At 38.6% G+C, this 25293-nt stretch overlaps 1 protein-coding gene and 1 long non-coding RNA gene across 2 annotated transcripts in view; one reads left to right on the forward strand and one right to left on the reverse strand.

The window, feature by feature from the left end:
* LOC144996409 (uncharacterized) lies at positions 1 to 1311 on the reverse strand. Its single transcript, XR_013659372.1, has 2 exons — positions 1190 to 1311; positions 1 to 223 (listed from the first exon to the last, which is right to left on the reverse strand). It is a non-coding gene; the product is annotated as an uncharacterized LOC144996409 (long non-coding RNA).
* pkn3 (protein kinase N3) overlaps positions 1101 to 25293 on the forward strand; it is a 25280-nt gene continuing 1087 nt past the window's right edge. Inside the window, exons 1-21 of the mRNA XM_011482014.4 lie at positions 1101 to 1497; positions 3836 to 4112; positions 5119 to 5291; positions 8215 to 8338; positions 10154 to 10311; positions 12191 to 12410; positions 12559 to 12732; positions 14039 to 14148; positions 14531 to 14674; positions 14962 to 15037; positions 17093 to 17237; positions 18872 to 18962; positions 19074 to 19135; positions 19987 to 20056; positions 20744 to 20835; positions 22840 to 23016; positions 23097 to 23159; positions 23256 to 23332; positions 23553 to 23695; positions 23795 to 23902; positions 24021 to 24101. Of these exons, the coding sequence (XP_011480316.1) occupies positions 1477 to 1497; positions 3836 to 4112; positions 5119 to 5291; positions 8215 to 8338; positions 10154 to 10311; positions 12191 to 12410; positions 12559 to 12732; positions 14039 to 14148; positions 14531 to 14674; positions 14962 to 15037; positions 17093 to 17237; positions 18872 to 18962; positions 19074 to 19135; positions 19987 to 20056; positions 20744 to 20835; positions 22840 to 23016; positions 23097 to 23159; positions 23256 to 23332; positions 23553 to 23695; positions 23795 to 23902; positions 24021 to 24101 (2586 nt within the window). The 5' untranslated portion in view covers positions 1101 to 1476. The remainder of the gene's footprint in view (positions 1498 to 3835; positions 4113 to 5118; positions 5292 to 8214; positions 8339 to 10153; positions 10312 to 12190; positions 12411 to 12558; positions 12733 to 14038; positions 14149 to 14530; positions 14675 to 14961; positions 15038 to 17092; positions 17238 to 18871; positions 18963 to 19073; positions 19136 to 19986; positions 20057 to 20743; positions 20836 to 22839; positions 23017 to 23096; positions 23160 to 23255; positions 23333 to 23552; positions 23696 to 23794; positions 23903 to 24020; positions 24102 to 25293) is intronic.

Here is a 25293-nt window from a genome sequence, read left to right on the forward strand (position 1 = left end):
CTTGACAAAGGTGGAAAGATTTCATGTAATCCATGGACACCAGTGAAGATCACAAATCATTAAAGAAAAAAGATTCAGCACACTGTCTAGTGGGTCTAGATGACCCAACTCCCAACATTAAAGTGCCTAGGATAGCACAAGGGTTAATGTCAACCCAAATTGTTTTCGTCCTCCATGAAGTGTTTGGTTTCAAATATCTTGTGATGCAGGGCAAAAGAATTCCCTGCAAAAGAGAAATAGAGCAGAAATACTAGTTAGTTTTACTTTTCAGCTGATGGCATTGTTTTATATTCAAATTATTTAAAGTTTGATTGGCGACTTGTCCAGAATGTATGTGATATTCGCCCTTTTGCTAAGGGGACAATTTTTTTGAAATGCAAAATCTTTGATAGAGTTTAAAATTCTTACTCCTAGCAGCTGACATGTTTTCTAAAATATTTTTTTCTTTGTAGGGTTGTTTTCTGGAGACTGTCTAAATAAAACCAAATAAATATTTAATTTTAGATTAACTGCACAATTAAGATACATCTCAACCTTTACAAAAAGAAATTCTATTTGAGTGTACTTGACGCATGCTTGAAGTTCACTTTTTATATACTATCTATATATTGTAAACTTCAACGGTTCCAATATAGTCTGAAGAAGTAGTTAGTTAGTTAGTTAGTAAACTCTTGTTAGTATATTCTATACCAGTACACTGCACATACCAGGTCTACAGTGTACAAGCTAAACTTATAGTCAAGTATATTTATTGAAATAAACTTTTTTTTTTTTGCTAAGGGTATATTTATGTAAAGTATGTTACATAAAGATTAACTAATACAAGTACTTGCAAATCCAAAAAGTTCATTCTGGATACCCTAAAAGTTGGTTTCATCTTTATTTTTGTGTTATTATTTTTCTCTTCCTAACTTTTTCTGTCCAACAACTGAGTGATCAGATGAGAGCTGAAGGCATTTTGTTGGACAGGAAAAGTTGGTTTCATTTTTAAAACAGACCTCAGCGGTAATATTTTTGAAAGACAACCTTTACTGGGACGATAAATCACGTACAGTGGGCGTGTCTCAACGCGTTTAACTCCGCCCACGTTCAGTCACGGCACGCCTTGGTTAGTCAGGTGATTCTCAAGACATGAGGAAATGTTCCTACTGCTGGAAAGACGAGCTCACGGGGACAATGCCAAGCTTACCTGGGCAGGTGCGCCAGACCGCTGCCTCTGATTGGTTCTTTCACCGTCGCTGTAACAGTTGTCCACCAATCGCCGCAGAGTGACGTCAGACCGTTCTTGAGTCAGCTTAAGTGGGTTCAAACATTTGGTTAGATTTGTTTTGATATGAGCTCAGGTGGAGCTCGCCCGGGACGCTGCTCGGTCGATGTAATTCTTCCCATGTGACGGTGACTTTCCTGAGGCTCACGGAAGCTTTTGCTCACCATTTTTGATCAGGGAAGGGTCCCCGGGAGGGTCAAACCTCCATCATGTCAGGTGCAGCTCCACAGGTAAGAGACACGCTTTAAGGAAACCTGGATTTTGGTCTCCTCGGGTTCACATGAAGCTGAGTTGGCCGTCTTTCGGGTTTTTTCAACCACAGTTAAACCTTTAAAGTATCACCAGATTTTCCTGTTTGTCTTGGTTTTGACTTTGACACCCCTCTGATTGTAGTTGTCACTCACCTGTTTCACCATCCACTGCAGGACATAAAACAACATTTATTGAATGTGTTTTTTAAATTGTTAGTTCGGAATTATTATTTGCTTTTATTATCTCTCATTATTTGATGCAGACAGGCAGTATCTTTAAAATAATGTCTAAATCTAATCATTTGGGTACGTTTGCTGGATAAAGATCTTCTACTTTCCATTACTCTGTCAACCTTTTGTTTTACTTCCATAATAAAGGTGATCCATCAAAGTGTTGTTTGCCATTTCCAGGTGCTCTTACTGAGTCTGGATTAGTTGAGTTAGATTCTGTCTTGTGTTGTTCCTGCAGTTGATCAGATATTCTAGTGCTTCCTTATGGTAATTGGAGTCCTTCGGGGCTCAGTCCGCTGTTATCCAACTTAAACATACTTTCCATTATTCAAGTCAATGCAAGTCAAGGCTTTGTACCCAAAGAACAGTTTTCTATTCTTCCCCAAGTCATCAAAAGCAGAATCTGGTAATAATTGGTTATATTTAGTTGCATCAGTACCTTTTAGAAAAAACATCCTGCTTTACTTTTACTTGAGTAGGTTAATGTGATTTAATGTTGTTCATTTTTAGCCTTTACTAATCATATCCGTGTTATTGTTATGAGATTTTATATTAGGTTTCAAAATGTATTATTTTCTCGCCCACCTGGTGGTAATAAGTTCCAAACAATTATTTAAACCTAACTTAAAAATTTTATTTAGTCCTGAAGATTTTAATACCTTTTGGATTTGATTAATATCTCTAGAGTACTTGAAAGTATTATTGTGTAGTATGAGTTTTAGCTGCTTTTCCAGCCCTTGAGCCTTAAATTTCTTCCAACAGTGTCTAGAGAACAAGTACATTTTTAAGAAGTCAAATCCTCCTCAGATAAACGATAATAAAGATATGAATGCAACACGTGTTTTCTGTTGTTCAATGAAAATGCAAAGCTGTATTCTACTGGCATACAGACTAATCCTTGTCTTGACCTTTTATTTATTTATGCTCTGACTTTTAATTGAGATAGTACAGCTGTAACTAGAACAGCTTTATTCAATAGCAGGACTTGATGTTCAGAGATGGGTGCTTCTTCATTTGATCCGGTCTGACTTCAGTCACTGCATGTGGTGTAATGGTGAGCACTCGTGCCTTGCAGCAAGAAGGCCCTGGTTCAAATCCCTCCTCTCTGTGTAGAGTTCTCATGTTCTCCCCGCGCCTGCGTGGGTTTTCTCTGGGGACTCCGGTTTCCTCCCACAGTCCAAAAACAAGCTTCTTAAGTTGCTTGGTGATTCCAAATAGTCCCTAGGTGTGTCTGTTAGTGTTTGAATGGCAACCTGTCCAGGGTGTATCCCGTCATCGCCCAACAGTTGACGGGACTGGTTCCAGTGAGTTTGGAAAATATATTGACTCCAGTCTTTTGAAATGGATTGTTAGACAAATGCTGGCTGTCAGTGTTAGTGCTTTGAGGTTTAACCAGAATTGCGACGACACGGCTCCTCTTCAAATCCCTGGTCACTGTTACCTACAGAAGTCCATTAAATACGCTTGCTTTCAAACCAGCAGGGCTCTGAGACCAGAAGTAAATCAACTGGTGGAACCTCAGGTCAGAAACAGACAGAGTTGAGCTGCTTTTAGCCTCTGTGCTGCAGACAGATGAAGCCAGCTTTACAATCACCTGAAATACCCTTAAGTTTAATACATATTCATATTAATGTCCAAACATAAATCATATCTCAAGCTAGTTTCACATCACGTTTTTATGCGTTCAAAAATCCACAAAACGCTGATTCTTAAACGTGCATTTAGCCCATGGTGTTCACGCTGGACAAGCAGGAAGGGGCTACTTCTTCTTTTTCCTACTGTTTATATGGAAGGGGTTGCTTGAACGCGTGTGGCGGAGGTTGGTGTGAACGCAGCTTCAGACTAATGTGGCGCAATCTGCTGTCTGACTGCTGCAAATTTCTCTTAAAATCTCCTAGATTTTACTCAATAGTTGTTCAAACCCCCCCCCCCCCCCCAAAAAAAAAAAAAAAATAACAAAAAAAACAACAACAACCCAGCCTACATCATTCATTCTATTTAAATTTTGCATAATAAACAGAAAGGCATGATGCACTATGTTGTTGAGTGTGAATGGATGACGTTTACCTGCTGCTTTGTCCCTTAGAACTGCAACCTGCAGTGCTTGGAGGAGTGGGATATTCTGGACCCAGAGGTTCAGCAGCGATTGGAGGATGCGCGCACGTCCATCAGGCAAGAGATCCAGCGGGAGCTGAAGATCAAGGAGGCGGCTGAGAGACTCAAGAGAGCCGTCACTAGTCGCAGGAATGCAGCGGATGTTGAGGGTCAACTGAAGGTTTCAAGTCGCAAGCTGGAGAAGTTGCACTTGAAACTACAGGAGCTGAACGCGAGGTCCATGACTGCAGAGAAGGAAAGCGCAACAGGTAACCTACACTTAGAAACTGCCTTGGTTCATTTGTGCTTCTAATTACTTGAGTAAATATTATAAATACAGTTAAAAAATTAGGATAAAAAGGATTACAAGTTACAAATGCAAACATTCATATTAGTTCAAGTGAGGTAATTTAAAATGCTTAGAAGTTTAAAGCTGGTGTGATTAAAGTAAGTACATCTGATGACAAATTAGAATCTGATCATTTTCAGGGAAGCAGAGCTTAAAGATGCACTCAGATGAAAATGGTGTTTTTGGATTTTTCTTGTAACCTTTTTCTGATAATGGAGGACATATATGAAGAAGATTAAGCTGAGTATGTCTTTATTTAAATCATTTTGACACAGGAGAGGGAAAAGATAAAAAGTGCAGTTTCAAAAGAGCTTAATTGTGACGCAGAATATAGTTGGTGGCCCACAATGCCCCGCTTCACTTGTAGACAAAAAGATTCATGTGCGTCTTTGTTTTCCTCATCCGAGCTGGTATATGGATCTAAACTGAACGGCTCCTATATTGCTAATGATAGGTTGGGGGGGGGGCTGTAAGCTAGTGGGAAAGAGTCAAAATAGATGGGTGATGGAAGGGGGGACTCGTTTACTCCACAATAACAGTCTCGCCTACCACTCGGAGGGGAATTTCTAATAAACTACTGGCACTCTGCAGAAATTATTTCCTAAAATGACAGGTTTTTTCAAAATTTGGCTAAGAACGGCATAATCGTAATTAAACGGCTGCTGGGAACACTTTTGCAAAAGATCTAAAGATGATCAGATTGGGACTTTAAGGTTATGATCATGTCAGTTTATTTTTTATTTTAGACTTTAGATTTATATGTGGTTTTACTGAGTAAAGAGGTTCTAGGCATGGATATAGACAAAAGCAGAGGGAAATGGGCTAAAACCAGACTTATTTTGGCAATGCGATTTTAAATTTGACCTCAAAGTTGGAAAATAAAGTGAGTTTTGCGAGTATCTGATTGTATATATATATTAATGCAGGTTCCGTGATCAAAGTAGACAGCCAAGTCTCAGACGAGTCCTGTCAGTGGGACGAGGCCACTTCACCGCTAGCCAATCGGATCAAGACCCTGAAGAAACAGCTGACCATGGAAACCAAAGTAAAACAGGGGGCTGAGAACATGATTCAGATTTACTCAAACGGCTCATTCAAGGTACTGTAACAGAGTATTGGATAAACTGATTTACACTTTTACCCATCCGTTTATGCTTCAAAGTTTTAAAATTTACTGTTCAAAAATTACTACAGTTTAGTAATTCCTGTCTCTGTGAAATGCTTAATGTTCTTATGCAACACTGTGATGTCATGGCAGCCTGACAGGCTTTCTTTACAAACCAGGAAGGAATGTTTTGTGTTTGTGCATTGTGGTAAAAACTGTGGGAAAACACGAGTGATTGTTGATTTATTCTAAGAAATCTCTTTCATTTGTGATAAAATTTTAGGGACCGTCAATTAGAAACTTGGCATATTCTTAATCTATGGAAGACGGGGTTAAACAAATCCTCTCATGTTAGCGCTGAGTCCAGGAAGCCCAACTTCACTGTCTCAGTGTGTCTTTAAAGTCTCACTCGGATCAATCCAAAATCATTCCCTGTGGTCTTTTAATTATGATTAAAAAATAAAAAACGTTTTCGCTTTGAATCATTAGGACATGTGAAAAACAAAAAAACAAGTTTTTTTTTTTATTGTGGACTTTTTAATTTAATTTTGCTCAAGCACAATTAAATCGGAACATAATCCTGGATATTTTTGAGAAAATAATTCTAGTTATTTAAACATGTCAACACATGGCCGACATTTAAAGCGTGCTCAACAATAGTGAATATTTTCTTTTGTTGTTTATTCTGATGCTGGATGTAGTTCTGGTTTAAACACATTCCTCACTATTTATACTCTGGCTCTACTAGCAACTTTCACTAGTTTCTACAGTTCTGAAGGTCACCCATATTCACACTCCCTCTCCAAAAAGTAATTCTCAACCAGAACCAGACTCTTTAAAGTCAACAGTTACCCCCAAATGAAACACCCCTAAATGAGTCAACACTTGCATTCATGGAGCGTTTAGAAAACACACCCAGTTCAAAATGAAGTTAGCACTCTGTGATCTTGACCTGTACCAACAGAACTAAAGGTCATGCTGCCTGGCCTTAACCATTTCTAGCCTTGAAGGTAGGAAGGTGTCAGCCTCCTAAACGGAAGCAGGACCGTCTTTCACTAGAGCACATTACCAATGAAGGGCTTTCTCACTTCCAGTTTCAATCTTCACGGGAAACATTCAAATGAGTTAGAACTGACGTTTATGACAGTAGTCATAGAAGCTTGACCTGTCCAGATGACATGCGAGAAGTCGTATCTGTGAAGCTCCATTTGAATTGGAATATCTTGGTGAAAATTTGCAACTGTACTTGATACACTTTTGCACTCATACTAACACTATCTGTTTCATGAGACTTCAAATAGTCTATGTAATCAATTTTCACTTTTAAAACACCCCTAAAGCCCCACTTGGGGGTCTAGTTCTAGTTGTTACTAAACCCTTAATGGCAGAGCTGGTCCTCAAGAGCCATAGTCCTGCCTACTTTCCAGTTTTCCCTGTCCAGCTTGCTGCTGATCAGCTGACTCAAGCGATTCCACATCCCGATTGAATGAACACACCTGATGTAGTCAGCATAAAGCAGTCCAGAGGGAGATGGAAAACAGGCAGGGTTGTGGCTCTCAAGGACCAGGTTTGGCCTGCCTGCTTTATGGTCTCAGACAGCATTGCATCCACCTTAACTGCTCTGTAGGATTTACAAGGGAAAGCTAATAGCTTCTTCAAAGTGCAGACCTTCATAACAAAAACAATCCAACAATTTACTGGTCTGCAGCATTCAGGTGTGTTTACACATAGGAGAAGGATATCGGCAATGATATTTGAGGATTTAGCTGAACATCACTCTGAGAGTCATTATTCATTGTTGTCTAATTAAGTGTCATTAAACAACGAGGAAGAAAAAGTTTACTTTTTTTTAAGGTTAAGGTTGTTTCAGGAGTTTGACCGAAGCACAATTACTTCCGTTTTGTGTATTTAAGAGTCAAACTGAGGCCATAGAGTTAAACAAAAAGGGAGGATATAGTCAGTGCTGGAGCAGGTGCTTCTACAACCTGATGAGTCACCGCATGAACTTAATTATTGACACACCTGCAGACTTTGAATAGGCATTTGCAAATCTTGTCTGGTACTACAGGATTTTCTCCTAATGTTTAGTGTATCATGTGTTCAAAATATGTCACAGTGTCATCATTCCTGCCTGGAGTCAGGAGAAAATCGAGTTTACCAAGACTGGAGACTGAACTTGAGTTCAGGCTTCCAAAGAATCAAGATCATTTATCTGACCATCTAGCTGACAATTCATGTTGTTTTTTAAAAAAAAAAAGACTTTGGGGAGAATTAACACATTCCGTAATTGAAAACTTTGCTTTATTTTCTACATTTTTATTAAAAAAAAAACCTTTGAGCTGCTTAGTTTTTTTATACAGATTGTTAAAGTTCCACTCCGGTTATCTTTTGATCTGTAGTAAGTAAGTATTCCCAGTGGTCTTTTTTATCATAATCATGCCATTTGTTGTAAAAAAAAAAAAAAAAAAAAATGCTGCTGTTTTCTAAAACATAGTTTTTTCAGGGTGGCAGTAGTTCCCTAGAAATTTGCCTCTGAATTATGGGTGAGACTGATAACGCACAGCAGCCCCCCCACACACACACACACTCACCCAGTTGATGCAGAAAAAATCAGCATCCTTCCTATAAAACAAATAAGCTCTTTTTCAAACTGCATTTTTTCCTCTGCTCCTAATTCACAATGATTTGAATAAAGAAATACTCAAATGCAATTTTGATATTAATTTTCCTTATATATCCTCCATCATCACAAAAATGCCATAAGAACATGTTAAAAACACCACAAGCACCATTTTCATCAGAGTTGATTTTTAAACACGTTTCTTCATATTTATTTTCTCATTCTGCTTTGTGTTATGATCTGAAGTCAGGTTAAGCACATGCACTGCTTGTCTGATGTGTCTGTGTTGGATTGCAGGACAGGAAGATGCTTTCTGCCGCTCAGCAGATGTTACAGGACAGCCGCACCAAGATTGAGCTGCTTCGCATGCAGATCGTCAAAGTCAGCCAAGCCAGAGACGGAGACGCAGAGGGCACACCAGGTCAGTGTCAACACACAAAAGCACTTTAGGCATTTAAGCAAGAATACACAATATCTAAATGTTGTCAGTATTTTTGCAGTTTGAGACATAATGAGTTACACTGGTTAAACACAAAGATGCATTTAAAAAATGTTAACGTTGAAACCATTGCTCATCAAGTACGGTAACTGCCCATGCAGTCTTTATGAAAGTAGCAAAAAAAATTAAGTTTCATTAACTGAACTACAGTAAAGGAGCAATAAAAGTTTGCTAGGTCTTAGGAATTGGGTTTCTTTCTGTGACAAATAATTGTGAATAAAGGCAGGAAGGAACACAAGGAAATATGAAGATGCTTGCTCTTGGAAAAGTGTTTAATGGGGGACATTCTGCCATGTTTACTTCTTAAGCTACATTCATACTGCCCTCGGCAACACTGGTTTAAGCGGCCACCTCCAATTAAAAAAAAAGGTGAATGCTCGTATATGTGCACTTCGGGCTTCTCTTACTCTTGCATCATTACGTATGTTTCTTTGACCATTTTCTGGCTCTATGTACGAAATGTGTGGCCATCGAACGCACGTTGAAAGTTCAACCAGGTGAAACTTTGACTAATCATGGACTCAGATTTGGTAGTGACACATGGATGGTGTCCCTTTAAAGTCACTGAAGTACCAACCATTTAAAAATTGATCATGAAGGACAAATGTATAATTTCAGTTTGTTTCCAGCTGGAATTCTATGACACCAAGTCTTTCATATATATCGGAATAGAACTGTGAAAGAAAAAGCCTGGAGGAAGATCCATGAGATTTGTACCGCTTCCACATTTCTCACCAAGCCTCTTCCAACTGTAAAAGATGGACGCGTGCTAGTAAACAGTAAAAAAAGAAGAAGCCCCACCCTGCTTGTTCAGCATGAACACCATGGTCTAAATGCATGTTCAAGAACGTGGCCCACGTGCCCGGTGTGAAAGTAGCATTGAGTAATTTAAAGGGGAAACTTAAAACAGAAGTCCTTTCCTATCATTTAATAGAAGGGTTTAAGTAGTTTAAAAAAGTAGTTCAAAGTTCATTTCCATATGCTGATGTTTATATATTTTGTTATTTTTATGTATTTTGGGCAGTAGTTGTATAATTATAGTGTTTTTCTTTGTAGCATTTTGTTTTTCTGCTCAAAAAGGTTAAATGTGTCTTATTCTGTGACAATTAGGTTTTTGAAAAGAAATTGGCAGCAAAAAACTGAAAGAGAGATGGTCTTCTTACATTTTAATATAATAAAGTCATTTGTGGAATTGACTTCCACATCTTGTGAAAACGACAACAACAAGAACAAATCTTTGAATCTCCAGCCCGACAAATTCATCACACGTCTCCACACCCTGTTTCTGTAGGATCCAAATGAGAGCTCCTTGTGTTATTTTAGCCCCTCGGTTCTTGACTAATTTTCAGGTTTTTTTTGTTTTGTTTCCTGCATGAATCTATACTGGGAAGGAAGGGACAAAATTTGTGATAAAACTTCCTGGATCTAAGTGAAACACAAACTAAACGCTAAGCGAGTGTGTTTTTGCTGGAACCAATTTGACAAAAGGAAGAACAAAATTCCTAAAATTTATTCCCATTCCCTTTTCAGAGCATTTGGCCACAAGTAGGGATCAAACAAACAAAAAACCTTACAGCAACACAGGTTTAAAGAATAATAAACCTAGAACATTAAAGTGGCAACATTTAAAGCAGCTTCCATATTACAAAACAAAAAATTTAATTATGGTAGCAAACTAGAAATCAATGTGTCCGTGTCCTTGTTGTTCATGCAGCTGTGTGTTTCTCTTGTTCTCAGGTCACCCTGAGAAGGAGATCATTGATCCTCTTGAGCTGAGAGTGGCTGAACTCATGCACCACATGAAAATTGAATCGGCCGTAGCCGAGGGAGCTAAAAATGTGGTGAAGCACACCATGAATGGACGAATGGTCATGGACCGCCGCATTCTCGCAGAGGTCAGTGTCCTTTTGTTTATTGCTGCATCACACCATTAACCACAGGAAACCAGCTGAGTGAGAACTCTGTTTTCAAATGTAACACAAGAATCATGAGTAGGGTGTTAACGTTATTTTATAGAATGAGGATAAATTAATCTTTTTTTTAAATGATTTAGGAACTTAGTTTTCTCAGTGAAATACGTGGTATTTCCTTCTGAGTATCAGTCGTATTCTAGCAGAACTACAGAATTATTATAACTAAAAATAACTGGGGACTGTCATCATTTTAAAGCAGCAACAGAGGACGTCCCCTTGTGTTCACAAGCATGGTTATGTGATGTAAAAAAAAATGCAGGATATTTTTAAATGCTTATACAATACCAGTTGCTCTCTGCTTTAAAAAAAACATATGTAGCTGCAAAAAGTATTTGTAAATAAGAGATTTACGGATTCAAGACATTTTCTGTCTTCAGGAATATTTTTCATGTCTTCAGAACGGCACATACACAAGCTTTTTTTTTTTCTTTTAAGTTCACACACACAGATCTGGAGACACAAACTCAAGTTTCAAGCTTTTTCAAATGAACTGATTAACCACTCAGCATTTTTCTCCTGTCTCCAGCCAATCAAAGGGCCTTCTCCTGCTAGCCAATCAGATGAGTTTAAATGAATGTGTTTTTTTATTGAGCTTTTTTGGTCAGTTTTTATTACTAAAACTACTGTTAGTGTGTCGTCATACAAAACCCACTGTTAGAACTGTGGAAAGGGGTTTCTTCAATCTTAGTTCCAACTGCCTGTAGGGGTGGAAAAATGGGAAAACCTGTACAGGGCACGTAGCTGGCCTGCACGCAATTTTAAATCGTACAACCCAGTGAGCCTGTAGAGCCTAAATGTTCATGCATGTTTTTCTATGGGTATGCAGCAGGTGTCAGGATGTAGTAAACACTTAAACAACACATAAGGGGAAAGTAGGTGAAACATAGGCATGTGGTAAGGATTTTTCTTTTTTTCTTTTTCTTTTTTCAACCATCCCGAAACCTGCACACTGGGCAGGAAACTCACTGGTGCTGGTCAAGTGAAAGTTGCAAAATCCTTGGTCATCCTGTGATTGCAGCCTTGCTGTTAGAAATGATGAAATTAAACAATCACAGGGTGGGCGTCCCACTGGGCATCCGACAGGATCTTGCGTATCACGTGTACACCCTATGTGTGCAGCATTCTCGTGCAGTCAGTAGGAAACCAGTGCACGCCCCTTACTAATGACTGGTCACCGTCTAGGACACCGTACGACAGCATCACCCGTTTGTCATAGGTGTGTGTAAATTACATTATCCTTGCAAATACTTCACGATACACTCACCACATGCACGACAATGAAACATTCCATTTCAGGTGGTCGCACAAGGCTTAGGCTAACTGCAAGACAAACCTGCGCTCCTCTTAAGCCGCAGTTACTCCGCTCCACGACCTACTACAGGCCCAGAAACCAAAGAAATCCTGCTTCACCCGTATGGGGGTTGACCCAAATGGGTGCCCTGGGTTTTTGCATGTGAATGTGGCATTTGCAAGACGCCCTTCAAAATCACTCATAGTAGATCATTAGATGTGGAAACAAGCCCCATAACGTTTAAACACTCGTTTTCAATTGTATCTCTTCACTTGACATCAGACGATCAAACATATTTCTTTCATTTTAAGTTATTCTTTAGAGATAGAAGGTGACCAAAAATCTGTTTTCACACAGGAACAAACTGCTTTTGCAAAAAAAAAGAAGTATTTTTTACCTGCACTTCTTTTTAATTTACAAATGCACACTTTTTTGTGAATGTCATTTAATTCCCACAAAAAAATAAAATAAATAAAGACCCCCCTTTTGTTTCATATTTTGTGAATGTAGGCTCAGGAACGAATGCAGGAGTCTTCTCAGAAAGTTGATCTGCTGCGACTGTCTCTGGAGAGGCGTATAAATGAGCTGCCTCAGGACCATCCCACACAGGCTGCCATTAAAGAAGTACTATCCTCTGGATTCCCCCACTCCTGCAGCACTCCAGACAAACAGCCCGGAGCTCCAACCTCTTCCTCCTCATCCACCTTCTTCAAGCCAGCCAGTCTCACAGGTTTACTTTAATCATCAGATGTATTCATATCTTTAAACATCTTTAAAATGCAACATTTTTGTCTTATCTGGAAAGCACATCTACTTAAGCGTTGCAGATTAAAACTCTTTAAGAAGTCTTGTTGAACTCAAACTGTGTTCTTTTTTAGGTCGTATAGAGGTGTGTTTAATGGGCTGCCAAGACCTGGTGGAGTCGGTGCCAGGTCGAACTCATGTGACCTCCGCCCTAACCTCCTCCAGGAACTTATCAGATGAAAAGTCTTTTAGGCTGAGAGGTTCAGGACGCATCAACGGCAAGACGAACAAGAGTGACGAGCTGTCCTGTAAGCTAACACTCTGAGCTTTCTTTCTGACTCCTATTTCGGCAAACACACCAACTATTATTTGATGGTAGAATAACACAAGTAGAAAATAATGTCCTTAAAATAACAGAAATTTAAATGTCATACCAGCAAATTTCAGAAGAATTAAAATTATGTAGTGATGAAAATTTGCCATCTAACTACTCAGACCTCATTAGAAATTATTTTATTTTCTGTCACATTGAACAGAATAGTTTAAGTAGGTCAAAGGTTTTTTCAGAATAAAAGGGTTTTAAAGACCAGATGGGGAGGCTTATATGATAGCCATGAATGTATCTAACATGTGTCTCTGACTTTGTGGCTGTGCTTAACGTTTGACCTTGTGTGTTTAATGGTGGCAGACTTCAGATGAGGAAACCGCCTCTATTATTGTTTTATTTATTGTTTTATTGATTTTGGTTTATTTCAAGCATTGTAGTCAAAGCAAAAAATAATTCACACAGATTGATCTAACTTGTTACAGAAATGATAAAATGCATAGATAGAAAAAACAGAAAATAAAACAAAAAAAGACACTTAAATCACATATGCTTAAATAAAAACAGTGATCATTAACTTAATTCAAGTAGAGCTTGATTTATTGCTTGAAAAACAAAAAATCTGAAATTGTGTTTTGACATTTAAAACAGAACATTTCTAGATTCTTTTGTTTTTCATGCACAGCGGAACATGCAAGTCTTCATCATATGTCACTCACAAGCCCTGTGTTTGCGTCCTAATACTCTAGATGTATTACTGCTCCATTGTCAGAAAACCAAGTACCGGTAGTTCTTAGGCTTTCTGTCAAGTCTTCCCATAGCATTACGTTTCTAAGCATCAATGCTGTGATTTTCTTTTTTCTTTCTTTTTTCTCCCTTTTTCTCCCAATATTCATCACTGATGACCGTAACAGCACTTGTGCCAACATTAGAAGTTATGTTTCCTGCATTTCCCTGTGTTTACATTAGTTCACACAGAAGGGGTTTAAAGTGTCTTATCTTTCAGTCACTAAAGCTTTGAACTGTTTAAGTCACAAATGCAGTTTTAATTCTGTAGAACTTCTTACAGGTGGTCTCAGATGTATGCCAGCTCTGATTTCAGACAGAAACCTGAATTATTGTGAGACTGCATACAAATAGACTCCAGAAAATACAAGAAAACTGTAATTTAAAGTTCAAAATCACAGCCTAAAAAAAAAATCTGTCTGAGGTGTAGAAACTGTTTAGAAGCAGCATTATGGGTAACTGATTGCAGCTGAGACTGTTCCTTCCTGTCGTATCTCTTTCAGCGGAGGTCAGTGCTGTGCTGAAGGTGGACAACAGAGTGGTGGGGCGCACGCACTGGAGGCAGCAAGGCAAAGATGCCTGGGGTCAGAGCTTTAGCACTGAGCTGGAACGGGTCAGTGGCTCACACTTCTTCCAAAAAAATAATCATAACAAACACCTTTTGTGTTTCTTCTTAACTTGACACAATTTTTTTATATAGTTTTAGTGAAATATTGGTGCTTTGGTCAAAACATTCCAGCTCCCTTGCCAGTCATCTTTAAACTTGTATTTAGAGCATTTAGCCCCTTCAGTCTGGATGCCTCTCTCCAATGCAACTTGTGTCTAAAACTCAGTAGATTTTCTTTTTAGGGATTGGTTTAGATTAATCCATTTATCAATCTTTCCTTAAAGTAATTGTTGTATTTATTTTGTATGTATTCTTCCTTTTGTAATTAGTTATGTAAAATGTAGTTTCATACCAAAGAAATGTGTCTGAATTCTGTGTGCTGACCCAGTCTAGGGAGATTGAAATCGCTGTGTACTGGAAGGACTGGCGAGGACTGAGTGGAGTGAAGTTCCTGCGTCTGGAGGACTTTCTGGATAACCGACGGCATGGCATGTGCCTGCAGCTGGAGCCTCAAGGCATCCTCTTCATCGAGGTTCTTTTTTGTTGTTTATATGTTCTCCTATCGCACATTTAACCTCCACCTCCTGACAACACTGGAACTTTAGTCAAGTGAGGCACATCCAAATAAAGGAAAATATAAAAAAAAAAGAAATCAAATCTTATAATAATGAAAGCAAATCTTTTTTCATAATAATTTAATGCATGCATAACATTTTATAGCATAAGGAAAATGAATTGTATTCAAATTGAAATGCACTTCTTTAGAGAAACCTACCTGTACATCAGTGATGTTCCTGAGTGACCTTTCTTAATATTTAGGTGACCTTCATCAATCCTGTCATCGAGCGACGCTCAAAGCTTCAGAGACAAAGGAGGATTTTCCCCAAAGAAAAAGGTTGGTTCAAACCGCACTGTGTCCTGTTTCTAAGGAGATAAATATCTGTAAACAAAGTGGTAAAATCAACACTTGGTTTTTTATTTAAATCTGTTTTCAGTTTTAACCTTTTAAGACCTGGTATCCAGTTACGTGGACATCACATTTTGGGTTATATTACCATAATTCTGCTGGAGCCCTGTGTGTAGAGGGTAGCTCAAATGTTAGCTTGGATCATAGAGGTTTAAAAATCCAATTTGATCTTTTTTTTAAATCCATTTTCAATGTGTTCCCAGTGGTGTTTTAATCATGATTATGCCATAAATGTGTCGTGTGCAGCAGAGCAGGGAACATGTGGCCCACCCAGCATATTTTTTACTTCACATATACAATCTTTGTCAGAAGGCTTTTTTTCATCAAGATTTGAATAAATAAATACTCAGAAATGCAGTTTTAATCTTAATTTTTCTTTATAACAGTCCTCTATCTTGAAAAAAATGCTACAAGAACATGTTTAAATCACCATTTCTATCTGAGTGGGTCTTTAACGAGAGACAGTAGCACTCTTTGATTTAATAATTATTCTGATGAAGAATCAAAGTTTTAACATTTGCTGCTAAAAGCTTCAATCAGGCTGATGAAAGTCATCATTACTCTGATAACTATGATCTTCTTCAGAGAGTAAAAATACATTTCTATTCAAATAAATGCCCGATTCAAGGAGGGAAGATCATAACCATGATGCACCCACATACCATCACTGGTTGTTACTTTTACACCCAGTCTTTGACATTTAAAAAAAAAAAATATTTACACGACAGTTTACCTGTACATTTGCTTTCATCTTGTTGGCATTTATGTGTAGTCTATTTCTCCTATGGCGAGTTTTGTCATTCTTTTCAGCAAAAAGCACCTCAAAACAAATCTAGAATTTTATTCCAAGTTTATGTTGTCTCTATGAAGTATTTTTTCTCCCTGCTTTGGTCAGCTTAAACTGTTAAAAGCTTTTAAAGGTGAGTGCAGATTCAAGTTTTTTTTGTTTTGAAACACATCCATCAACTGTTCCTTAAAGACCCACTCCAATGAAATATGGTGTTTTTAGCATTATCTTCTGGAATTTTTTGGGTTAATGGAGGACGCATGTACAGAAAATTAAACCTTAAACTGCATTTATGAGTTGTCATTGTAAATCAAGAGTAGATGAAAAAATGGCGTCCAGAAAAGCTTGTAGGTGCGACATTGAAGCCACAACAGCAAACCACAAACTCTCTGCTCTGCTCTGCTCTATTCAAATGCATCCATTTGAAGACAAATGGATCCATGCACGTCTTTGCTTGCTTGCTAAAATCTAGCTCAGATCTGTACGGATATATAACTCCGATATTGCTCGCCATTTTTGTTGCACTGGTATTGTTAGGATGGGGTGTGAGGGGCTGTAAGCTAGCAGGAGAGACTATAAACAGAAGTAAGAACGGACTTACTCCATCCTAACAATCCCGGCCACAACTCTGAGGTGAATTTGTAACCCTTGTGCTATCCTAGGCAATTTAATGTTGGGAGTTGGGTCATCTAGACCCACTAGACAGTGCACTGAACCTTTTTTCTTCAATGATTTGTGATCTTCACTGGTGTCCATGGATTACATGAAATCTTTCCACCTTTATCCACCTTTGTCATGGTAGGGAGAACACGTCAAAGTAAGGGGGGGGTCATCTAGGATAGCACAAGGGCTAATGAACTCCCGCCGCTCTGCAGAAACAATGTCCTAGAAAACAACACAGGTTTTTAATTTTTTGGCAAAAAGCAACATAATCGTAATTAAAATACCAATGAGAACATTTAAAAAATGGATCAAAAGATGATCGGATTGGGGCTTTAGTAACAAGTAGCAGGCACTTTTTCCACAAGTGCTCTAAGATAAACTTTTTATCAGAAGTATAATTGATGACACATTTTATGGCTGAGATTATGTAAATAATGTCTGATAATGCTTTGATCTTAAATCCACTCTGGCACAGGTAGTTTAATTTTACAATACAATAAAATTTCAAGTGTGATGCTTTTATTTCCTCACAGGGAAGAACTTCATGCGTGCCGCCCAGATGAACATGAATTTTGCCACATGGGGCCGTCTGATGATGAGTGTTCTTCCTCCTTGCAACTCGTTGGACCCCATGAGCCCCCCATTGGCAGCTCCATCACCCACTGCAGTTCAGTCCCGGTGAGAAACATGTCTGGAGCTGAGACCCAGAATCCCCTTCCAGAAAGTAGACACACAAAGGGATGGTGTTTTCCTCTCATCTTTTCTGAAACCCTGAGTACCATCAAAACTCACATGTTTGGATAACTTTGTCAAACATAAACGGTTTTGTACTGTAACATTCTTGAAAGATGACAGTGTTGTTATTGCTCAGTTCCTCTTGCCATCCTGCTGCTCCAAATGTTTTGGTAAATATCTGTTGCTGAAATTTGCCTCAGAGAAACGCACATTATTTCTGAATATTTAGTTTTTTATTTGTTTATACAAAAAAAAAAAAAAAGAGTCTGGTGTGCTGCTTCTACAAAGATGAACACATAGGCGAAATGATTCATTCATGTTCATGCATCAGATCTGTTCATCTAAAAGAGGGGCTCCAGCAACAGAGAGAGCTTGTACGCCTGTAGAGGAGCGGGCATGCTAAGTGATTTCCAGATCAGAGTGCCGTCCTGCTTTATATCTGTATTCCTGAGTGTCCCACACTCTGCTCTGCTTTTTCCAAATGCTTCAAAATCTAACAAATGCGTGCAGGAATTCATTTCATACGTTTATCATTTGCAAGACGTGGTAAAATTTTGCATGATGCTTGTAATTTCAAGGAAAATGTGTCAAATCATTTGGAGCTTAATCGTTGGAACATTTAAAGCCTGTTTGAGCTCAGAACCTTTGTATCGCTTAGAGGAACCCGAGGCTCCAGAGCTGTGTGCGGCTCTTTAACCCCTCCAATGTGGCTCTACGGTTAAAGAAAATTTTAAAAATTGTAATTTTATAAAAGGAATGTATTTTTTTAGACTACAAGGTTCATCAAGCGAAACAAAACAGTCAGATAAGTCAAACTTAACTCATTCACAAACAGTTAGGCATCTATGACTCTTGAGGCTCTTGACAGCAGTACTCCTAATGCTCCAAAGATCCATCAAGGGGTGAACCTTCATAGTTTACCAAAGTCGTACTAAAACATTTAACAGGTTTTTGAGCGCCGTGTACCACAAAATATCCAATGGAAATCAGAGGGCACAGCCAGAATTCATACACTAGGGGGCGCCGAATTATGAAGCCGATTGAAAGGTTGAAAAATTCAAGGATTTTAAAGTGCACCTTATGGGCAGAAAAATATGTCACTTATCTTAAGGGTCACTTATCTTGAAGTTAAGTCATAGCAACTGAACTTAAAATTTTCAAGGAAAAAGACTTTTAGTCAAATTTATTTGCGTTGATGTTACTATACGGTACAGGATGTCTTTTATTTTGAAAGGAAGTCATGTGAACCTCTATTCAAAGTTATAAACTATTTCATACTTAGAAAAAAAGGCCATTTTAGCTTTGTTTGATTTATTTATACCTAAACATTTCAATTCATTAAAAAACAATAAATTTGTATTTATCATTAGAGCAACAGTAACACAAATATAAATCAGTTTCTTATTTTTCTAGAGGGGTAAGTCAGACTATGTGGCTCCTTTTGGGTTGTTTTCAATAAGAAATGGACCCGAAAGGCTCTTCAAGTGTTAAAGGTTGCAGAGCCCTGTTCCAGAGGGTAAGACTGTGTAAACCAGGTAAAATGTGACCGCATCAATGTGTGTTTTCTCGTCTTTCAGAGAACCTCCTGTTGTGAAACTGAACTTTGGTGATGAACCAAATGACAGATCTCCTCATCGCTCAATGAAAGTCATTAAAGACTCCTCACTGGTGAGTGAAGCTGACCTTCTGACATGTAATGATCCATTTATTCTGTTATGTGTGAAATAAACCATCTACTGCACTGAGCTTCTGTCTTTCCTTCCTCTATTGTCTCAACAGTCACCTAGTTTGAGTAAAAGGCTGAAGCCAAAGAGAGATCCCTCTGTCCGTATTTCTCAAGAGTAAGTTTATTTATTTATTTTATTTTATTTTTACCAGGAAATTCCATTGAGACTAAATCTCTTTTTCAAGGGAGACCTGGGCCAAAGGGCATCAATACAAAATAAAATACGGTTAAAACAACTGAAATAAAAATACATTACAAAATACAAATGCAAAAAAACTTGAAATGAACAGTAGGACAATGACTAATAGGCTAATTAAAACTGGTACAGATAGGTCAAGGGTGACATGTGCATGTTTCTTTTAAGAGCTCAGAAAGTTTTGCTTTAAAACAATTCAAGGGAATAAGGTCACTTAAATGCAGAGAGTTTTGAATATTATTCCAGTATATTAAGTATATCTGAATGAAAACGTTTTTTTATGTCTAATCTTTATTTTCGACTATTTCCAATTAATAGTTAGAACTGTTCCACCAAAGTTTGACAGAGTTCTTTTGAACGGGCAGACCACACTTGAATTGAATCCCCCGTCAAAGTTTTCCTTTATTCTCCATTCTAATCTGACAAATCTTTCCTATTTGAACTGTTTTCAGTGGAGGAAAGGTTTGATTTCCTGAAGTAATTCGTCTTAATCCTTCATTGAAGTTTAGTTGCAGTTGCAGGCAGGATGCTGAGACCTCTGTACAGCTTCAAATTTGTTACTGTGGTAACAATGATGGCAGGTAATAACAAAACACTTAAGAGCAGTAGGGCAGTACTGCAGAAAAAAAGTCTTTAAATGTAATTATTTCTCTGAGCTAATGTAGAAGTACCTGGAGCTCTCACTGAAATAGTCACTTTTGAAATGATCTGTGTGCCAAAATGTTGTGTGGAAAACCACTCTCCACCTAAGCAGCTGTTCTGTCTTGTAGGAAGGATGCTGGACTTCAGATGGAAGACTTCCAGTGCCTTTCAGTCCTTGGCAGAGGTCACTTTGGAAAGGTACACATGCAACTTTCCACCCTGTCTTTTAAAATCACACTCCTCCTCAAAGCTGTTTGTTTCTTGTACATTGTGGCAGAGTAGTAACTTCTGCTAACTTTGCTGCACGCTCCAGTACAATCCAATGAATTCTGGGACAAAGACTCGTGGCTCGACTGCTTTTATTTTTGACTTAAGCGTCTAGTTTCTCCCCACAAATGCTGAACAAGAAAACAGCAAAAATGCAAAGGATGCAGGAATGAAACCAAATTTCACAACAAAGACATTCAGTTAATGCAGCACTTCAGAACATTTTTAATCAGATCATATATTTGACTCATTACTGATGTTCTCTGAATATTTGATTAAACTATTTGGATCTGCGTTTGCTTTCCTGATATGGTTGTTTTTATTACTTTTTATGGTTCATTACTTTATGCATTCACTAGTTACTAGTAATTGGAAAGGATTGAGGTTGTTATATTAACTACATATGACAGAGTGAATACATTTTACTTGCGTTTTACGTGATGGCATGTTTATAATAAACTCATTGACCAAGGAGGGAACTCTGGATGATTGCAGCAACTCATGCAATTCTCATTACTCCACTTGAATAGTCAAAAATGAATCTTGAGCATCTCTGCTCTCACTTAGTGAAAAATAAACGGTTTAAGAAGATTAATGTCTCTGTTTAACTCTGCAAAGGTTTTGTTAGCGGAGTACAAGAAGTCAGGCAAACTGTATGCCATCAAAGCCCTGAAGAAAGGCGAGATAGTGACACGTGATGAAATTGACAGGTGAGTGATTCTCCAGTTCAGCCAAAGGTTTCAGCTCAAGCAACTTAAACCCGAGAAGACATTTTAAGTCAACTTTTCCTACGCTCAAACTGTTTTGATCTTTTAAGGAATGAAATTACTCGTCCAAAAAATTTATGTCTACAAACATTATGAGAAAAATGTATTACTGAGTATTTAAGAGCCCATAAAGGAAAGGATCAAGCCTTATAGATTTGGAGCAGCTTCAAGCTTTTTTATCATGGTATGAATGGAAGAAAAAAAACAAAGCAGGAGAGATCCTGAAGGAGGAGTTGACTAAAAATGTTCTGGAGGTGTCAGATATGGTGGTTAGTCTAAAGCTGGAGGCTGAAGTTGTGATGTTGAACGTGGTCAGTGGTTATGCCCCCCAAGTCAGATGTTAGCTTAAGGAGAAGAAGAAATTCTGGATATGGATGAGGAGATCCAGGATTTCCCTAAGAGTGGTGATTGGAGCAGACTTTGAAGAACATGTTGGTGACAGAAAAAGGTTATCACACAAGTTGATTACACATTTTGTGGATTTTGTAATCTGAAATATTCATGACTAGAGTATTGTGGCTGGGTAAGGTGTAGCCAGACAGCATAGAATAGTTGTGTGAGGATGACTCTGGTGGTGAAGAAGAGGAAGAAGACGAGGATAGAACAGAACTGATGGAAGTTGAAAAAGGAAGAATGTTGTGTGGCTTTTAGGGAGGCGTTAAAACTGACTTTGGAAGATCAAGAGGTTTTTCAAAATGATTGGACAGACTGAGACAGAGAGGGAAGTTCTTGGTGAGTCATCAGAAATGAGGAAAGTAGATAGAGACACCTGGTGGTGGAATGAAGAAATTCAAGAGTGAGTTAAGAGGAAAAGGCGATCTGAGAAAAGGTTAGACACTGAGAGGACAGTAAGACAGGAAGATGCAACACAAGGGGAAGACCTAACAAAGTGCAGATGAGAACTTCTATGGCTGATTGGGCACAAAGGAGGTGGACACTATAGGTGAGGCAGAGAAACAGGGATTTAAGGATGTGCAGCAGGTTAGGATGATGAAGAAAATCTGTTGACAGGTTCCACAAGTGTGAGGAAAACTTTGCAGAGCTGATGAATGAGGAGAATGCTTGAGAGTACAGAGCGGAAGCGGTGTCTTTAGTGCTGGAAGTAGCAAAGATCAGTAAAGTGAGGAAGGCCCTGTACAGGATAAAAGAAGGTTGAGGACCTTAACTCCATAGTGTGGGAAAGAGGAAAAGAGGCATGTGGAAGCAGGTTGGAATGGGAAGAGGAAGGTTTCAGGTGTGATGTGTGACTACTAGTCATCAAGAATGAAAGGAAAGCTGTAGAAGACTGTGGTGAGAGCAGGAGACTCTGATGCAGAGGCAGGAGGCAGAGCTGGAGAGCTGAAGATGTTGAGGTTCTCTTTGGGAGATGCCCGGATGAATCAGGAATGAATCCATCAGAGGAACAAATCATTGTAGATGTTTTTGGAGATGAATGCAGGGAAGCAGATTGAAATGGTTTGGACACATTTAAGAGAAGGTAAGAAGATGCTGAGGATGGAGCTAGAGGGAAAAAGGCCTAGAGGATGACCAAAGAGGAGGTTGATGGATGAAGAGGAGGAGGACATGAGGGTGGTTGGCGTGAGCGAGGAGAATGCAGAAGAGAGGATTAGAAGAAGGCAGGTGATTTGCCCCCTAAAGAGGGGGGCGGCTGAAAAGACAAATAAAATTGCACCTCCAAGTTCTCCTTTTACTATTTGTGACTATTTTCTATGATTTAAAAACTTAATCTGGAACTAGTTTTGTTAAAAAAAAATTGGATTTTCTGTCCCAGTTCATCTGAAATTAAACTCAATCAAAAGTTTACCCTTTAATAATGGTGTAAATTACAATTCATTGGTTATATTTTCTTTCTAGTCATGTGCTGTATAATAACGAATGGATTAGTTTTCCTAGAAAGAAGTTTGTAAGTCTGCTCTCCATGTTATGTACTTGTGTGTTTGTGATCAGCCTCATGTGCGAGAAAAGGATTTTTGAAGCAATCAACAAGGCACAGCATCCGTTCCTGGTGAACCTGCACGGCTGCTTCCAGACTGCAGACCACGTGTGCTTTGTGATGGCCTACTCATCCGGAGGGGACCTAATGAAACACATTCACAACCACATCTTCAACCGAAATCAGACTTTGTGAGCGCACGGTCTATCCTGAACTCCAAAGGATCTGGCTTGAGAACTGCTGCCGTTCATCGACTCTTTTCTGTCTGCAGGTTTTACTCCTCATGTGTGCTGCTGGGTCTGGAGTTTCTCCACCAGAACAAAATAGTCTACAGGTGACTTCCTCTGATGGTGCCTTTTATTCATTTCCAGTGGCATGTTGGGAGCAGACAGCATAATGTGTCCTGTGTTTGCATGTTTGTGCCTTCAAGGGATCTCAAGCTGGATAATCTCTTGATGGATGCAGAAGGCTTTGTGAAGATCGCAGATTTTGGCTTGTGTAAAGAAGGTAAAGAAATTTTGTTTTTTACTTTTTCTAATAAAAAAGACTAAATAAAAAAAAAATCAGCAAATGGGGGGGGGGAGTAAAAAAATCCTTTGAGCAGTGATGTGCCACTAAAACATAGATTACAAATGCAACATCAATTTCTTTTTTATCATCTTTTTTAAGACAAAATGTAGTTATGGTGCATGCTGCCTGGGTAAAATGTAAGTAAACATGTGAACAGGAATGGGGCATGGCGATCGCACCTCCACCTTCTGTGGTACCCCAGAGTTTCTGGCTCCAGAGGTGCTGATAGATAACAGCTATACACGCTGCGTGGACTGGTGGGAGCTCGGCGTCCTCATCTATGAGATGCTGTTGGGGGAGGTCAGTATCCATCACAGAGAAAAGAGATTTATAATCATATATTATGGTCTTAACTTGTCAATTGAGGATTTTCATTTAACATTTATAATTTCTTTTCAGTGTCCTTTTCCTGGAGATGATGAGGAAGAAATTTTTGACAGCATTGTGAATGAGGAAGTGCGCTGTCCCGCTAGCCTCTCTAAGGAGGCCCAATCCCTCATCCAGCAGGTGAGTCTTCATCATATTTCTCACGGGCAACAAAGATTTGGAGTCGGAAGGAACCTTGAACGCTTTTCAGGCTCTTCTGTATCTGAGTGGGCCCTAAACGCTGCTTTTATTGTTTCAGCTTCTGCAGAAAGATCCCACTCTGAGACTGGGAGCGGGAGAAGAGGATGCCTCTGAGATCAAAAGACACCCTTTTTTTCAGGTGATTGTAAAACGAAATCCTGCATCAATCTGTGTTGGTTACTTTGTCAGACGACAAGGTTAGAAGCTGCTTGTAAAGCAAGGTGACACTCTGTGTGTTGCCCACAATGCATCTGGGTTTTGTGGCAGGCCTTTGCACAATTCTATTCAATTCAATTCAATTTTATTTGCATAGCCCAAATTCACAACAGTCATCTCGATGGGCTTCGTATTGGTAATTGAAAAAGTTAAACATAAAATCAAAAGGATCATGAATACATAGAATTCAATAAGAAAATACTAACCCCTGAACTGGACATCCCTGCCCTTAGACCCCCCCTTCGCGGTAAGGAAAAACTCCTAAAAAAACGGATTCTGGAAAAAACGAAGAAACCTCAGGGGTGCCCACATGAAGGAGGGATCCTCCCCCAGGACGGACAGGCGATTTACCAGAACTCATAGTTAAAAGGCATTTACAGATGTGGGAAAATAAACACTGCTTTTCTGTATTTTGTCTGTTGAGTCCTGCAAGGACCAATAGGAACTGGCCCTTATTTGAATTAAACTTGATCAGTATTTTGCAAACTATGAGAACAATGCAAGTTAGAAGTCAAGATGCAGTATTGGAGAAAGTATTTTTCAACATGAATTGATAATGATAGTCGTATGGGGTCAAATCAGGATCAGCTTCCAGTCAATTTGAAATTTAGACATTGTATATTAAAATTGGAAAACTGTTTTTAAACTTGAACGTACACATTATTCAAACTATTGAAAATTTGAAAAACAAATTTGTAAATTTAAAAAACAAAAATTAACTTTAAAGAATATAAATGCATAGAGATAGAGGTCCTCTGTTAAATTTTAACTTGACTCATTAAGATTTATTTGAATGGAATAACTTTGGCTTTCAATAAATATGACCTCATAATGCGGGTAATTCAACAAATTAACATTTCTTTAGGATCCATCAAATGTTGGGGAACTCAATTTTGTTTTAGTGTTTGGTGGAATCCAATTTTTCATTCTCTTTAACCCTTGTGCTATCCTAGGCACTTTAACATTGGGAGTTGGGTCATTTAGACCCACTAGACAGTGCTCTGAACCTTTTTTCTTTAATGATTTGTGATCTTCACTGGTGTCCATGGATTACATGAAATCCATCCACCTTTATCCACCTTTGTCATGGTAGGAAGAACACGTCAAAGTAAAGG

Source organism: Oryzias latipes, chromosome 12 (genome assembly GCF_053564925.1).
Source record: "Oryzias latipes strain Hd-rR chromosome 12, Olatipes_Hd-rR_3.1".
NCBI classification, from domain to species: domain Eukaryota; kingdom Metazoa; phylum Chordata; class Actinopteri; order Beloniformes; family Adrianichthyidae; genus Oryzias; species Oryzias latipes.